We start from the raw sequence: 16,842 nt of genomic DNA on the forward strand, positions 1-16,842 counted from the left end.
CACCTCATACAAGTACTGCAGTGCAATCTCTATCAAGAAAGCATAACTTACAAATGTAGATTTTTTTTGTTACATAACTGCATTAAAAAATAAAACAATGTAAAACTTTAGAGCCTAAAGTCCACTCAGTCCTACTTCTTGTTCAACCAATTGCTAAGACAAACACGTTTGTTTACATTTACAGGAGATAATGCTGCCACTCTCCTGAAAGTGAGAACAGACATTTGCATGGCACTTTTGAAGCTAGCACTGCAAGGTATTTATGTGCCAGATATACTAAACATTCGTATGCACTCGACCCAAGATCTAAGAATCTGAAGTGCCTTCCAAAATCTGATCAGCATGGAGTGTGGCGCATGCTTTCAGAAGTCTGAAAAGAGCAACACACCGATGCAGTAACTACAGAAGACGAACCACCAAAAGAGAAAATCAATCTTCTACTGGTGGCCTCTGACTCAGATGATGAAAATGAACATGCGTTGGACTGCATTGCTTTGGATTATCATCAAGCAGAACCCATCATCAGCATGGACGCATGGCATCTGGAATGGTGGTTGAAGCATGAAGGCATATATCTTTAGAGCATCTGGCACATAAATATCTTGCAACGCTGACTACAACAGTGCTATGCAAACGTCTGTTCTCACTTTCAGGTGACATTGTAAACAAGAAGTGGGTAGCATTATCTCCTGCAAATGTAAACAAACTTGTTTGTCTGAGCGATTGGCTGAATAAGAAGGATGACTGAGTGGACTTGTAGGGTCTAAAGTTTTACACTGTTTTATTTTTGAATGCAGTTTTTTTTGGATATAATTCTACATTTGTAAGTTCAACTTTCATGATAAAGTGATTGCACTACAGTACTTGTATTAGGTGAACTGAAAAATACTATTTTTTTTTACAGTGCAAGTATTTGAAATCAAAATAAATATAAAGTGAGCACTGTACACTTTGTATTCTGTGTTGTAATTGAAATCAATATATTTGAAAATGTGGAAAACATCCAAAAATATTTATATAAATAGTATTTTATTATTGTTTAACAGCATGATTAATAGTGTGATTAATCGTGATTAATTTTTTTAATCACTTGACAGCCCTAATAAAAAATCAAGATTAAATATTGAATTTATAAAATGGAGGGTCAATGTGAAGTGCACATTTGAAAGCTAAACCCAGGCAAAATGTATAATAATTAACTGAACCACCATGAAAACTTCATTGCAAGAAAATAAAAATGATCCAGATATTGAGTGAACTAAGAGAACAAAAGGATAAACTTCAAATCAGTACCTGGTTAAAGATACATTCCATATAGAAAATACTAACCTATATAAAAAGGACGTTAAAAACAGAACAAAACACTCAATTTAGGGAATACTAAAATCAATGTTGCCCAAGGAAACTTAATTTTACCATTGTGGGTATATATCATCATATAGTCTCACTACATGATCGTATGTTATTTTTCCACAGGACAGTTGGTGAAATAAAGCAACGGTGCAGTATTTTTTTAATCCTCAATATTCAGAATAGGGCCTCCATACCTCATTTACTGCACACCATCCTGCTCTGAATACATAATTATAAATATCTTTATGGGCTTCCCTATTGCACTCATGATTGTACCTTTTGCACCTCAAACATTAATTTATCTTTACAATAACCCTGTGAATTAGATAACTTTAGCCACATTGTACAGATAGGAATTGAGACAGAGTAATTAGAGCCAAAATTTGCAGAAGAGACAACTAATTGTGATATTTCAGTATTTGGAGGCCCAACTAGGGACACCTAAAGTCTCATATTTCAGGTATGCTGAGTACTCACAGCTCCCATTAACTTCAAATGGAGTAGTGAGTGCTCAGCTCTTCTGAAAACCAAGCCCTAAGGCCAGAATTTTCAAAATGGCCCAACACCTATGGCTTGGGTCAGATTTTCCAAAAAGCTCAGCAGTCAATGTGCAAGGAGTTGTAGTATGTGATGATGTAATTAAAACAGTTGAAGGCAAAAACCCATTAACTTAAATAAACGCTGCAGACTTGATACTATTTCTGGGAGTTTGGGAAATATATTTTGAAGTTGTCCAGACATGATGAAACACTGATAAAAAACGATCCTGTACAATTATAAAAACGCCCTCACACTCTTGGTATACAAATATAGCTAAATATATATTTTTTAAAGAGAAAACTTATGTTTACTCTGAGTTAAGTGATAAAGCACAGACCTTTGCATATTCAGAGAACTTTCTACAGTTTTGATTGGACTTTCTCTGCCATGGCCTGACTGGCTGTTTGTGAGGGAAGGAGAGAGAAGGTTGGAGCACACTCTTCCCCTCAATTTCACTCCACACCAGCCTCTCAAAGGCCTGGTCTACACTATGCGTTTAAACCGAATTTAGGAGCATTAAACCAATTTAACCCTGCACTCGTCCACACAACGAGGCTCTTTATATCGATATAAAGGGCTCTTTAAACAGATTTCTGTACTTCTCCCCGACGAGAGGAGTAGCGCTGAAATCAGTATTGCCATGTCGGATTAGAGTTAGTGTGGCCGCAAACTGATGGTATTGGCCTCCGCGTGGTATCCCACAGTGCACCATTGTGACCGCTCTGGAAAGCAATCTGAACTTGGATGCACTGGCCAGGTAGACAGGAAAAGCCCCGCAAACTTTTGAATTTCATTTCCTGTTTGCCCAGCGTGGAGCTCTGATCAGCACAGATGGCAATGCAGTCCGAAATCCAAAAAGAGCTCCAGCACGGACCGTACAGGAGATACTGGATCTGATCGCTGTATGGGGAGACAAATCTGTTCTATCACAGCTCCGTTACAGAAGACGAAATGACAAAGCATTTGAAAAAATCTCCAGGCTATGATAGACAGAGGCCACAGCACAGTGCAGTGTGACAAGCGTAATGGAAAGCCAAAGAATCAAATGGACGCTCATGGAGGGAGGGGGTACGGAGGACTCCAGCTATCCCACAGTCCCTGCAGTCTCCGAAAAGCATTTGCATTCTTGGCTGAGCTCCCAATGCCTGAAGGGTCAAAAAAATTTTCCCGGGTGTTTCAGGGTATATGTAGTCAATTTACACCCTTCTCCCCCCCAGAAAGAAAAGGGAAAAAAATGTTTCTCGCCTTTTTTCAATGTCACCCTATGTCTACTGCAGTGCTGAACACCAGCATCCCCTTCCCGGTGGCAGACGGTACAATATGACTGCTATCCACTGTCATCATCAGCCCGTGAGTGCTCCTGGCTGGCCTCGGTGAGACTGGCCGTGGGCGCCTGGGTAAAAATGGGAATGACTCCCGGTCATTCCTGGCAGATGGTACAGAACGGCTGGTAACCGTCCTCATCATAGCAACTGGAGGCTTAGCTCCATCAGGCACCCCCCCTTTCATGTCTAAAGAAAAGATTCTGTACTGCCTGGACTATCATAGCAGCGGGAGGCTGGGCTCCTCTCCCCCACCCCCTTTAATGTCCTGCCTGGACTATCAAAGCAGCTGGAGGCTGCCTCCCCCTCATTTTATCTCACTGAAAAGTCAGTGTTTCTTATTCCTGCATTCTTTATTACTTCATCACACAAATGGGTGGACACTGCCACGGTAGCCCAGGAGGGTTAGGGAAGGAGGGAAGCAATGGGTGGGGTTGTTGCAGGGGCACCCCCTAGAATGGCATGCAGCTCATCATTTCTGCGGGATCTCTGGGGCTCTGACACAGAGCGGCTGTGCTCTCTGGTTCTCTAGTATACTTGCCCCATATTCCAGGCAGTACTGACTCTATTTTTAGACAAAACATAAAGAAGGGAATGACCCGGAGAGTCATTCCCATTTTTGTTCATGCGCCCCTGGCCGACATCAGTGAGGCCAGCCAGGAGCACCCATGACAGCAGCAGACGGTACAGAACGACTGATAACCGTCATCTCATCACCAATTTACAATGGCATGGCAGACGGTGCAATAGGGATGGTAACTGTCTCTGCTACCTTGCAAAGGCAAATGAATGCTGCTGTATAGCACTGCAGTACCGCCTCTGTCAGCAGCATTCAAAACACATACGGTGACAGTGACAAAAGGCAAAATGGGCTCCATGGTTGCCATGCTTTGGCGTCTGCCAGGGCAATGCAGGGAAAAAGGGCACGAAACCGTTGCTTTCACGGAGGAAGGACTGAGTGACGACATTTACCCAGAATCACCTGCGACACTGTTTTTGCATTGGGATCTCAACCCAGAATTCCAATGGGCAGGGGAGACTGCGGGAACTATGGGATAGCTACAGAATAGCTACCCACAGTGCAACGCTCCGGAAATCGACGCTAGCCTCGGTACATGGACACACACTGCTGAATTAATGTGCTTAGTGTGGCCGCGTGCACTTGACTTTATACAATCTGTTTTACAAAACCGGTTTATGTAAAATCGGAATAATCTCGTAGTGTAGACATACTCTTAGACTCTTCTCCTCTGCCTTATTCCCCTCGCCCTCAACTCTTCACTTCTCTTTCCATTTAGCTGATTCCACTCCTAAGTAAACTCACCAAAAACCATGGAACTAACATGACATTTGCTGCCATCACATTTGCTCACTCTGCTTCTATGGGCTGGTCCAGACTAGGGGGGGGAAATCGATCTTAGATACGCAACTTCAGCTACGTGAATAACGTAGCTGAAGTCGAATATCTAAAATCGAATTACTCACCCGTCCAGACGGCGCGGGATCGAAGTCTGCGGCTCTCCATGTCGATTCCGGAACTCCGTTGGGGTTGATGGAGTTCCGGAATCGATATAAGCGCGCTCGGGGATCGATATATCGCGTCTAGATTAGATGCGATATATCGATCCCCGAGCAATTGATTTTAACCCGCCGATACGGCGGGTAGTCTGGACGTAGCTTAAGTTCTACTCCGTCACCCATCCTGTGTCTATTTAGATTGTCAGCTGTTTGGGAAAGGGCTCAATTATACAGCACCAGTACAATGGGGCCCACTCTTTGCAGGCCCTTAGACACTACCGTAACAAATATGATTAACAAAATGAAAATAAAAAACTGCTAAGTTTGATTTGAACATCTGGTTTATTGGGGCTAGGGCAACTGTTGTTGAATGTTAATAGTTCCTTAAAAAGCTACTATTTTTTTAAAGGACCTATAATACTCTCCAAAATTTGGAAGAAAGCAATTAAACATCAATTGGTAACAAAACAGAGTCCTGTTTAGTATCTAGCTGCGCTACCCACCCTAGCAGAGAGGCATCTGTCATTATGACGACTGTTGGGGAGGGATACACAAATGGAACTCCTGTGCACATGCTGTGACAATCTTTCCACCAGTTGAGGTATTGCTGTACAGAGGTAGGAATGGAAAGCAGCCTATTTAAACTGTGTCTGCTCAGTGAATTAAACCGTTCTGAGCCACCCTTGAAGGCAGCACCTTCAAAACCTTGCATATTCTGTAACAAAGGAGGTGGCTACCATGTGCCCCAGCAACTAAAGACAGTTCTTGATCATAGTTTGGAGGCTGAGCTGAATTGTGCTGGCTATGTTGGAAAGGGTCACCAATCTTTGCAGAAGAAGGTAGGCTCCTGCTGTTATTGAATCAAGGTTTCCCTCCATGAATTCTAAGCCTTGGACAGAGGTCAAAGTGGATTTTTGAATGTCCAATTGCAGGCCCAATTCAAGGAAGAGACCTATGGCGGTGGAGGTTGCTCAAGATGTCAGTTCCAGGAAACAGCCCTTCAGCAGACAAATCAGACGTGTAAGGGAATACTAAGATACCTTTCCTGTGGAGCAGACCAAAGGCGAGCACTCAGTATTGAAAGTGGTCGTGGCAGACAGTGAAACGTAGGAATCATTTGTGGTATGGGTGGATAGCAATTTGGAAACACGCGTCTTGAAGGCTGAGGACTGATAACCAATCCCCTTGCTCTACTGACAGAGTTATTGCTGCAAGTGTCACCGTTTGGCATTTCAGTGTCTTCACATAGGTAATGAGTATGGTCTTCAATTGCCACTCTTTTTTGGTACCAGAAGTATCTTGAATAAAATCCCTTCCCTTCGTGCTGCATGAGGACTGATTCTATGGCTCCCAAACATAAGAGAGTGTCTATTTCTTGACAAAGCAAGCTTTCGTGAGGAGGTCCCTGAAGAGGGATGGGGAAGGAGTGTTTGTGGAAGTGTAGTGAAGTGGATGGTGAATCCTTTGGAGATGACATCCAAAACCTATTTGTCCATAGTGATCAAATCCCAGCAGCACCTGAAGTGGTGAAGGTGGTCACCAAAAGAAATAAGGGTGGTGAATTGCTGCAGCTCAAGAGGATGAGGATTGTAATTCGAGCCCGTGATCAACCCGTCAAAATTGCTGCTTAGACATGGACAGCTTCTTTCTATAGAACCTCTGTCTCTTTTGGTGAAATTCATACAATTTCTCTTGGCCTGGGTCAGAAACCAGGCATAGAGAGCTCTCCATCATGAGGAGATGAAACTTTATCTGTTTTTTCTAGCTCTTGAGTTCAGTGCCAAAGAAAAAGTTGCACTTCTGGGCAACATGCGATTCCCCAAGGCAACGGATGCAGCAGAACTGCCCGTAGCTGATAGAGATTGCCTTCTAACATGACAGACAGCAGTTGAAGCTGAGACAACTGGGCATAACCTCCCAGTAAAAGAAAAAATTACCAACTAGCTAATATCTACCTAAATATAAAGAAAATATTTTTAAAGAAAAGATAAGAAGCTATATTACTACTAACTACAGAAAAGAACACTAATACTATTAGTGACTATTAATGAAAGAAGCAGAAAGCTGAGGAAATCTCAATGGAACAACTGCCAGAGTTTCGTCTCAGGCTGAGGCGACTGAGAAGGAACTGAAGGTGGTTTGCCTGTACAATAGCACGGGCTACTGATTGACACACGTGCAGGGGCTGAAAGGACATTGCTATGAGAAATCTCCAATCAAAGGCACAGGGGATGCTAGCGTAGAGTGAAGCAACAATGGGGACACTACTCAAAGAAGAACTCTCTATTTTTGGAAAAACATGTCTGTGTAAATCAGAGGTCCCTAAAGTGAGGGACATGCCCCCCTCAGGGGGTGTGGAGAACCTCCAGGGAGGCACGGTGGGGCCCAGGCCAACCTCCACAGGGCGGGAAGGGAGTGCCACCAGGCCCCTCCCTGCCCCAGCTCTGCTCCAGTCCTGCCCCCAGATGCATCCCTGGCTCCCAGTCCCGACCCAGCTACGTCCCTGCACCTGGCCCTGGCCCTATCCCCAGATGTGGCTCATTCCTGCCCCAGGGCCGAGGCTGGGGGCAAGCCTAGGAGCAGAGTCACACCTGGCTGCAGTTCCAGCTGCCAGTCCCCACTGCTGACCAGCTGTGGCTCCACTCCCGACCAGCTGTGGCTCCACTCCCATCCCCAGCCTCATCCCCGATCGCAGTCCCAGCCTTCGCCCCCTTACACCTGTCCACATCTATACCCCACACTGAGCTGTGGCCCCACTTCTGGCCCCAGCTCTGGGAAGGAGGGGCACGATCCTCAAAAGTTTGGGAACTGCTGGTGTAAATGCACCCAGATAACATGATGATTATTTGTACAGTATTGCAGTTATTCCTGGAGCCCACTGCCCCGACTGTACTAGACACTGTAGAGACAGTGAGGAAGATTGTCACCTTGCACACTGAAATACAATAAATAATAAGCAATAGTTGCTACTACGATAGGATATGGAGAAAATATTGGCAAGTCAATTAACTAGTTAAGGCATAATCTCACCACTGCCTGAAAGAATTTAGGCTAATCACAGACCCTGCATGAGCCCCTACAGTAGATACAGGCAGACTGGCTGTTTGTACTGGAGAGTCCTGTGGCACCTTATAGACTAACAGACATACTGGAGCATGAGCTTTCGTGGGTGAATACCCACTTCATCGGATGCATGCTGTGGAAATTTCCAGGGGCAGGTAGATATATGCAAGCAAGAAGCAGGCTAGAGATAATGAGGTTAGTTCAATCAGGGAGGATGAGGCCCTCTTCTAGCAGTTGAGGTGTGAAAACCAAGGGAGGAGAAACTGCTTTTGTAGTTGGCTAGCCATTTACAGTCTTTGTTTAATCCTGAGCTGATGGTGTCAAATTTGCAGATGAACTTCATATATACCTGCCCCTGGAAATTTCCACTATATGCATCCAACAAAGCGGGCATTCACCCACGAAAGCTCATGCTCCAATACGTCTGTTAGACTATAAGGTGCCATAGCACTCTTTGCTGCTTTTACAGATCCAGACTAACACGGCTACACCTCTGATGTTTGCACTGGAACCATACACAAATAAAAACCTCACTGAGTTTTTTTGTACTTACTGTTGGGGACCTAAGGACCCAGATACTTCTAATTCTGAGAGGTCTAACAGCTGGCTGTTGGAAGTAGAGAAAAGAGGTCAGTTTTCTAAATGTTGCTTTTCCTCTTCCTCTCATTAATTTTGCTGAAGATGAAGAAGCCTGGATGGCAGTACTAAAATAACAAAATGCCTACCACATTCTCCCCAAAAAAGTTACCACTTAGATAACACAGGTCTGAGATTTCCCACTTTTAGTGAAGTCCTGAGAAATTCCACCAAGTGCGCCCACAAGACCCACCATGAAATAGCCACTCTCTCATTGTCACTTCACAGGCACTAAAGGCCACCCTCACCTGATACCACGCTCCAGCCCATAATCATGAAGAGAAAATGTGAATCATCATCTACTTCCATAGTGCAAATCATATTTTGCTGAATTGTTTGCAATGCCAGACAGGTCTCAATGCATAAAGTCAGCATCTTGGAGCAACGAACTTATCCTTGATCACAGCAGCTTCCACTACTACAGACGATCCATGAGGCAGGCTGAGAGGAATAGTGAGCAGCAGAACTTTGTTGCATTAAACATATGCGACCCTCCATACAGTAAGTAACCAGGATAGAATAAGATGTTTCCATAGCTATTTCCTCACTCATTCCAGGTGAGGATGAAGGGAACTGCTCCCAAATCCAAAAGGGCCTAAAAACTCCGTAACATCAGTCCTGGAGTCACTTGCCATTTCTAGAGTAAAGGGGACCACCTCAGACATCCTCTTCAGAAAAGGATGCCTTATTCTTCAGAGGAAGGTATTTCTCTTAACCTTCCTTTGATGAGTTGAGTAGAAACTGTGGAAATCTTCCTTTATGTCTGTCAGCCAAGAGGAGAATCTGGCAAGACATCCTCACAGTTCTCTTAAAAATGCAGCCAAAACCATAGCTTTGGGAAAAGATGCGAGAGGAATGCCTTGACACACAAGGAGCCTGAGACTGAGTTGGGAGAACTGGCACAAAGAATGCCGACTTCATTGGTGCATTCACCAGCATCAAATGCATCATGACTACCACTGTTAAAGGAACAAACATCAATGGTATTGACACATTCATGGGACTCAGAGCTGCAAGCAGGTTCAGCACCTGGAAAACAACATTGCTCTTGGAAACAGTGCCTGATGGCCAGTGCCAGGTTTACAATAGTGCCAGTGGCTCCATGGAGCCGAGCCCATGCTCAGAAGAGGCCCCAGCCTACTCCACTTGCACTGTGCCTCAAGACCCTGCTCCTCCCCCGACCCACCACTTGCTCCTCGGCCTGTCTGCCGGCTGGCCGAGACTTCCTTTACATCCCCTGGCAGGACCACAGTGCACCTCTGGCTCCAGGCCTGTGGGGTCCCGCCTGTCTCCTCGGAGCTGAGCCACCAGGGACTGGTGCAGAAGTCTGGTCAGTGTTATCTGGGGTGGGAGGGGCGGACAATGTGAGGGGCTTGGCTGGGCCCTTACAGCAAGTGCATCTTGAGGGAGTCCAACCGAGGCAGGCTTTGGTCTGGCTTATCATACCACTCTTGAAGGGACAGAGCAAATCTTGGGAGCCTGCACTGCCAGCTCAGCCCAGCAGACACAGTCACCTCCCAGCAGGGCTGGTGAGTGCAGCCGGGAGGCAGGGCATGGGGGAGTGGGCCTCTGGGGTGGTGGTGGTGGTATGCTGGGCTGTGAAGGGGAGAGGAAGATATGTGTTGGGGCACTAGAGAGTAGGGGTTCTGTTGGGGGTGCTGGGCAATTGTGGTGGGGCTGTGGGCAAGGGTGGTGTTGTGCAGGGTGCTGTACACTTCTGGGGGGGCACTGGGCATAGTGAGTCTGGGGGGCCTCTGATCATAGGGAGTCGGAGGGGGTGTTGGGTGGGGAGCTCTGTGGCATGGCATGGGCTAGCCCCCCGAGGGGAAGGGGTATGCTGGCATCATAGGGCCACTGTGTATCTGTCAACTGGTGGTTTGTAAATAGTGCCCTCGCACTGAATGGGGCCACCCCTGCCACGCCCTCCCCCTGGCTGGCCCCTCTGTCTGGCAACTGAGCTCCCCACGCCATATTCCATTGCCTCAGTGGGGGTCCACAAATATGTTTGGCGCCAGGCCCACAAAAGGTTAATCCTGCCCTCCTGATGGCTATATGATCATAGCTAGTGCGTCTATCAGTTAATCAAAGTGACAGGATCCCAGGAGACTGGTCCGTAGTGTACTGAATGGAGGCCCTTGGAAGTCTTGAAGAGCATGCAAAACATACAAGGGGTATGAAATGTCCCACCACAAAAAAAGCTCTAAACTTGAACTTCCAGAGAAGTCACACGGCCTTGACTAGTCATGCAGTCGCAAATAAAAAAAAACTAAAAAAACCCACTATAATTCTGGAATGTATTAGCAGGAGTGTTGTAAGAAAACACAAGTAATTCTTCTGCTCTACTCCGTGCTGATAAGGCCTTGGTTGGAGTATTGTGTCCAGTTCTGGGTACCACATTTCAAGAGAGATGTGGAGAAAATCCAAAGAGCAACAAAAATGATTAAATGTCTAGAAAACATGACCTATGAGGGAAGAGTGAAAAAATTGGATTTGTTTACTCTGGAAAAGAGAAGTCTTATGGGGAACATAACAGTTTTCAAGTACATAAAACACTGTTACAAGGAGAAGAAAAAAAATTGTTCTGATTAACCTCTGAGGATAGGACAAGAAGCAATGGGCTTAAATTGCAGCCAGGGAGGTTTAGGTTAGAAAGTTTTTCCTAATGTCCAACTGTCTGGGTGGTTAAGCATTGGAATAAATTCCCTAGGTAGGTTATGGAATCTCTGTCATTGGAGGTTTTAAAGAGCAGGTTAGATAAACACCTGTCAGGGATGGTCTAGATAAAAGACAGTAAGCTTTTCTGTAACTGATGTTCTTCAAGATGTGTTGCTCATGTCCATTCCGTAATAGGTGTGTGCGCTCGCCACATGCACCAGTGCTTGACGTTCTTTCCCTTAGCGGTATCCGTAGGGGACCGGCTCTGGCGTTCTCTGGATTGACACCCGCATGACATGGTATAAGGGGTGCCAATGGCACCCCCACTCAGTTCCTTCTTGCTGGAAACTCCAACAGTGGGGAAGGAGGGCGGGTTGTGGAATGGACATGAGCAAGACATCTCGAAGAACATCAGTTATGGACAAGGCAACTGTCTGTTCTTCTTTGAGTGCTTGCTCATGCCCATTATGAAGAGGGATAGGGAGAGGGGGCTAGAAGTAAACTGTAGGGCATACTCCTCCACCACAGCATTGAGGGCCCATTAGTCTGAAGTTATAGAAGTCTATGTGGGGAGGAAAAAAGAAAGGCGGTTGGAGAACAGCGGGACAGACGGATCTGGGTAAAGCCTGTAGGTTGCCCTTGAGCGCACCCTCAAAATGCTCGCTTGCCCCGTTTATTGTGGGTCAAGCCCAACCAGGCAGAAGGAGGAGGTTGGTGGCTCAGGTGTGCTTATACCTCCTACTCTTCTTAGGAGGGGGCGGCTCCTGGTGGGGTTGACTCCCCTGGCCCTGAGATTGCTGAGATTTGAACCACTTATGAGCTGGACCTGGAACATACAGACCCAGAGTTTTCAGGGTAGTATAGGAGTCCTTAAGGCCATGCAGTTTACTGTCCATCTGCTCTGCGAACAGGGTCTGGCCGTTGAAAGGGAGGTCCTTCATCAATTGCTGAGCCTCCACTGACAGACCCGAGAGGAACAGCCAGGATACCCTTTGCATGGAGATGGCCAAGGCCAATGTCAGGCATACCATGGACTTACATAGAGGCATTATGATATTTTCTGTCTTCTTATCTATCCCTTTCCTAATGGTTCCTAACGTCTGGTTAGCATTTTTCACTGGCGCTGCACATTGAGTGGATGTTTTCAGAGAACTATCCACAATTAATCCAAGATCTCTGAGTGGCAACAGCTAATTTAAACTTTGTATTTATCAACACTGAATTTCATCTTCCATTTTCTTGCCCAGTCACAATCAATTTGTATATGATTAATGTGAATCTTTATTATAGTGTTTTTTAAAAGTTTCTATGCAGCTTATGGATATTTCACTTTGGGGACTGTACCATTTATTTTCTGTTTAACTAGCTTCCTCATTTTTGTGTAATTCCCCTTTCTGAAATTACATGCTACTGTGCTGGGCTTCTTTGGTGTTTTACAGCCCACAGGGATGTTAAATTTAATTACATTATGGTCACTATTACCAAGTAGTTCATCTATAGTCACCTCTTGGATCAGATCCTGTACTCCACTTACGACTAAATCAAGAATTACCTCTCCCTTTGTGGATTCCAGGACTAGTTGCTCCAAGAAGCAGTCATTTAAGGTATCAAGAAAGTTGATCTCTGCATTCCATCCAGTCAATATGAGGATAGCTGAAATCCCTCACTATTACTGAGTGTTTTATAGCCTTTCTAATCTCCCTGAGCATTTCACAGTTATCCTTACTATCCTGGTCAGGTGGTCGGTAGTATGTCCCTAGTGCTATAATCTTATTATTCAAGCATGGAATTTCTATCCAGAGAGATTCTATTGTATTGTTTGGTTCATTTAAGATGTTTACTATATTTGATTCTCTGCTTTCTTTCACATATATAGTTTCAACTCCTCCACCAGCATGACCTATTCTGTTATTCCTATATATATTCTACCCTGGTATTATCATGTCCTATTGACTATCATTCCACCAAGTTTCTGTGATGCCTATTCTATCAATATCCTCATTTAATATAAGGCACTCAAATTCATCAATCTTAGTATATACACTTCTAGCATTTGGATATAAGCACTTATAAAATTTGTCACTTTTTCAGCTGTCTGCCATTATGTGATGTAAATGAATGGGACTCTTTCACTTGACTGTTTCTCCCCTACGGAACGTCTCTGTCTGAACCATGTGCTCCTTCACAACTGTTGGCCTTCCTCCAGCCCTAAGTTTAAAAACTTCTTTATAAACTTTAAAATTTACATGCCAGCAATCTGCTCATGTTTTGGTTTAGGAAGAGTCCATTCTTCCTATATAGCACAGTCTCAAAGTTCCAGCCCACAGGCCATCTGCAGCCTGAGAACCTCCCTACTGCGGCCCGTAGAAACTTTTAAAAAAGTTCTTTCATCTGGCCCTCATGGCTGCCAGCCAAAGGAGGGGAAGGGAGGGGACTGAATAGGAGAGATTCACATGCCCCTCCCTCCAACATTGCTCCATCCTGCTGCTCCTGGGACCCTTCCAGGTGTTACACTCGGTAACATGTCATTCACCTCGGGCAGCTCGGCTCCCTGCAAGCGGTTCTCTATCCCTGCTGTTACTGGCGGAGCCACGGAGGAGAGACCCATGCAGCCACGCTGTTGGCGCCGCCTCCCACAGCTCCCATTGGCTGGGGGAAAGGGACCGAGATACCATCACTAGTTGCCGGGTAGAGTCACACATGGAGGCAGCATCATTAGTTGCCAGGCAGAGTTAGCTGGGGAAGCATGAGGCCAAGGAAGTGAGGGAAAAGGGTGGGAAATGGGCTGGAAGGTGGCGTGAACACCATCTTCAGTGACATTACTGGCCCACTGTGAGGATTTGAGGACTGGCACTCGCCCTAAGGTAAATTGAGTTTGAGACCCCTGCTGTATAGGCTCCTCCTTTTCCAAAAGGTTCCCCAGTGCCTAATAAATCTAAACCCCTGCTCCCTACACCATTATCTCATCCATGCATTTAGACTCTGCAAGTTCTGCCCATCTAACTGGCCCTGTGTGTAGAACTGGAAGCATTTCAGAGAATGCTATCATGGAAATCCTGGATTTCAATCTCTTACCTAGCAGCCTAAATTTGGCCTCCAGGACCTCTCTCCCACTTTCCCTGTCATTGGTACCTATATATACGACAACCACTGGTTCCTCCCCAGCACTATACATAAGCCTGTCTAGACGTCTCGAGACATCTGCAACCTTTGCCCCAGCAGGCAATTCACCATGCAATTCTTTCAGTCATCACAAACCCTGTTATTTATATTTCTAATGATTGACTCCCCCATTACTATTACAACAGGATGGAGGCTTCAGTGACAACGAAAAGGACTCAGGGGTTATTGTTGACTACCAACTGAATGTGAACTTCTCAGTGCTATGGGCAAAAGGGCTGACGTGATTCTTGTATGTACAAATAGGGGAGAATATTGAATACGTAGAGGGAGGTGATATTACCTTGAGTATACAGTACTGGTGAGACCACCACTGGAATACTTTGTCCAGTTCTAGCGTGCACACTTCAAAAAGGATGTTGAAAAATTTTGAAGGGCTCAGAATAAAACTAAAGAATGATTTATGGTCTGAAAAGCCTGCCTTACAATAAAAAATGAAAGTAGCTCAACTACTTAGCTTATTGAAGATTAAGAAGCTACTTGACTATGGTCCATAATTGCCTACACAGGAAGAAGATACTTGATAGAGGTCTCTGATTGCTAAAATAAAGGTATAAAAAGATCCAGTGGCTGGAAACTGAAGTCATCATAGTTCAGACTGGAAGTAAGAAGCTAATTTTTAAACATTCAGGTAACTAATCATTGGAACAAATTACCAAGAGATGTGGCAAATTCTACATTACTAGGAATCTTTAAATCAAGACTGGATCTCTATCTAAAAGGCTAGATCAGCCACAAATTATTGTGATAGATGCAGGAGGTCACTGGGTGAAACTGTATGGCCTGTTATATAGGAGATCAAACTGGATGATTATTAAGATCTTTTCTGGCCTTTATATCTATGGATCCGTGAACAAAAAGATAGAGTCCCACCCCAAAAGATAACAATATAGCCTTAGATATTTTTAAATGTAGTAACTGAAAAAATCAGTGAGGCAACTATTTACTTTCAAAGATTTCATTCTGAAAGTTTATATAGGGTGATACTGTTCCAACTTAATTATTAGTGTAAGATGCTCCTTCTATAAAAACCTTTCATATTTGCTTAGCCTCCGCAAGGTCACTGCACTGACTTTAATCCACAGTCATGTTTTCCACAAGCATATACCAACAGACATAGTTTAAACTATGTATTTACTTGTGTGTTAGCCCTGAGGGACCAAATTCTCAAAGCTTCACACAGAACACGTATGCATCTGTTTGTGCACTCAGACATGCAGTTCTGACTAAAACTGTGGAATTTTGCTCAGCCTCTCTCCTTGAATCAGGCTTTGAAAATTTAGTTTCAGACTGCCAGCAAATAGTTATTAGAGGTAGGAATTCTACCACTGCCACCAAATCCAAATTCACACAGTGTGATGTTATCCCAGAAATATCACTTCATGACAACACTGTGAAATCAAGTCGGCATTCTTCTTTGGTACTTGACCCATCCAGGATGGATTTCAGAAACAAAAGCATATGGTAGATCCCAGACTCCGAAGGATTCAGTGGAATAAAAACCACTCACAGGCTCTTTCAACTATATAATCAGGTTTTCAAAACATACCTGACTTATTTCTATCCAGGTCACCTCATCTAAGCTCCTCTTTTGACTAGCTCTTTCTTGTAAGAAGTCTTCATTTGCTCATTTTCTTTTGTTTGGCTGAACGGCTGCTTGCCTCTAAGTAAAGTTCTATTTCAATTACTGGTATTTTAACTTTATAGTGCATCCAGATATGTTGTTGCAGGTTTCTGTATATCTCTATATACCACACAAACACAGTGATGATGGGCACCCAAGAAATGTGCATTGCATTCTTTTATGTGTGTGTGCATGTATGTGTGCATACATATAACTTCTATAATTACATTAATACAGATTGCTTTTATAACTGATGTGAAATCAAAATCTCAAGCAGTTTTAATGCCTTACTTTGTAGGACGTGGAACTTAATAGGTGAGCAATATTCTGAACTGCTCCATGGTTAAACAAGATTGTCTGATGATCTGGACCCTATAAAGGAAAAAAAAAAAGGGGAGGGGAGGAGTATTCATTCTTTTAAAAAACAAACGTGGAAGAGGCTTCCTGTTAAGTGTAACTTCAGTAAGTACTAAAATGCAGGTTTTCCTGCCATTCTTTGCTTTGTACATTGGAAATGTGCTAGTTTCTTTACCGTCTGAAGCTAACATTCTGTTACATCTATTGAGCTTGATCTACTTATTGATAGTCATTTTCATTCTCATTCTTGGAAGGAAATAGCAAAACTAGAGAGATTAGGAGTAGAGTGAGCGAAGATTTTTCAATTTAATAGATGAAGGATGAGTTCTACAATAACTGACAATAGGGATTTTATTTTTCACAGCTGATGTAGGGCTATTGGCAAAATACTGTTTCAATCTTTGCAATATTGTATAAGATTCTCAATCATCTGCACACCTCTCCCATTGCTAATCCCATGCATTTTCAGCAATAACAACCCCAGAAAAGATAGCAAGTAACCAACTCTAAAGCTGTTTCCATATATCAGAATGTGCATCAACTGACAGTGTGGAGAGAGTAGTGTCTCACTCCTACACTAGTAACTCCTACACA

At 44.2% G+C, this 16,842-nt stretch overlaps 2 protein-coding genes across 6 annotated transcripts in view; one reads left to right on the top strand and one right to left on the bottom strand.

Moving 5' to 3' along the window:
• PPP2R3A (protein phosphatase 2 regulatory subunit B''alpha) overlaps nt 1-16,842 on the top strand; it is a 767,863-nt gene that overhangs the window by 443,959 nt on the left and 307,062 nt on the right. The window lies entirely within an intron of this gene.
• The window catches only part of ARMC8 (armadillo repeat containing 8), a 191,165-nt gene that overhangs the window by 81,918 nt on the left and 92,405 nt on the right, over nt 1-16,842 (bottom strand). For 3 of the 5 annotated variants that reach the window (XM_050965445.1, XM_050965443.1, XM_050965441.1), the window contains 2 exons: nt 16,183-16,263; nt 8,350-8,403 (listed from right to left, as the gene is read on the bottom strand). The exons of 1 other annotated variant lie outside the window; for it this stretch is intronic. In XM_050965445.1, the coding sequence (XP_050821402.1) occupies nt 8,350-8,403; nt 16,183-16,263 (135 nt within the window). The remainder of the gene's footprint in view (nt 1-8,349; nt 8,404-16,182; nt 16,264-16,842) is intronic. One more of the 5 variants, XM_050965442.1, reaches the window with a different exon arrangement.

Source organism: Gopherus flavomarginatus, chromosome 8, assembly GCF_025201925.1.
Source record: "Gopherus flavomarginatus isolate rGopFla2 chromosome 8, rGopFla2.mat.asm, whole genome shotgun sequence".
Classification (NCBI taxonomy): Eukaryota; Metazoa; Chordata; order Testudines; family Testudinidae; genus Gopherus; species Gopherus flavomarginatus.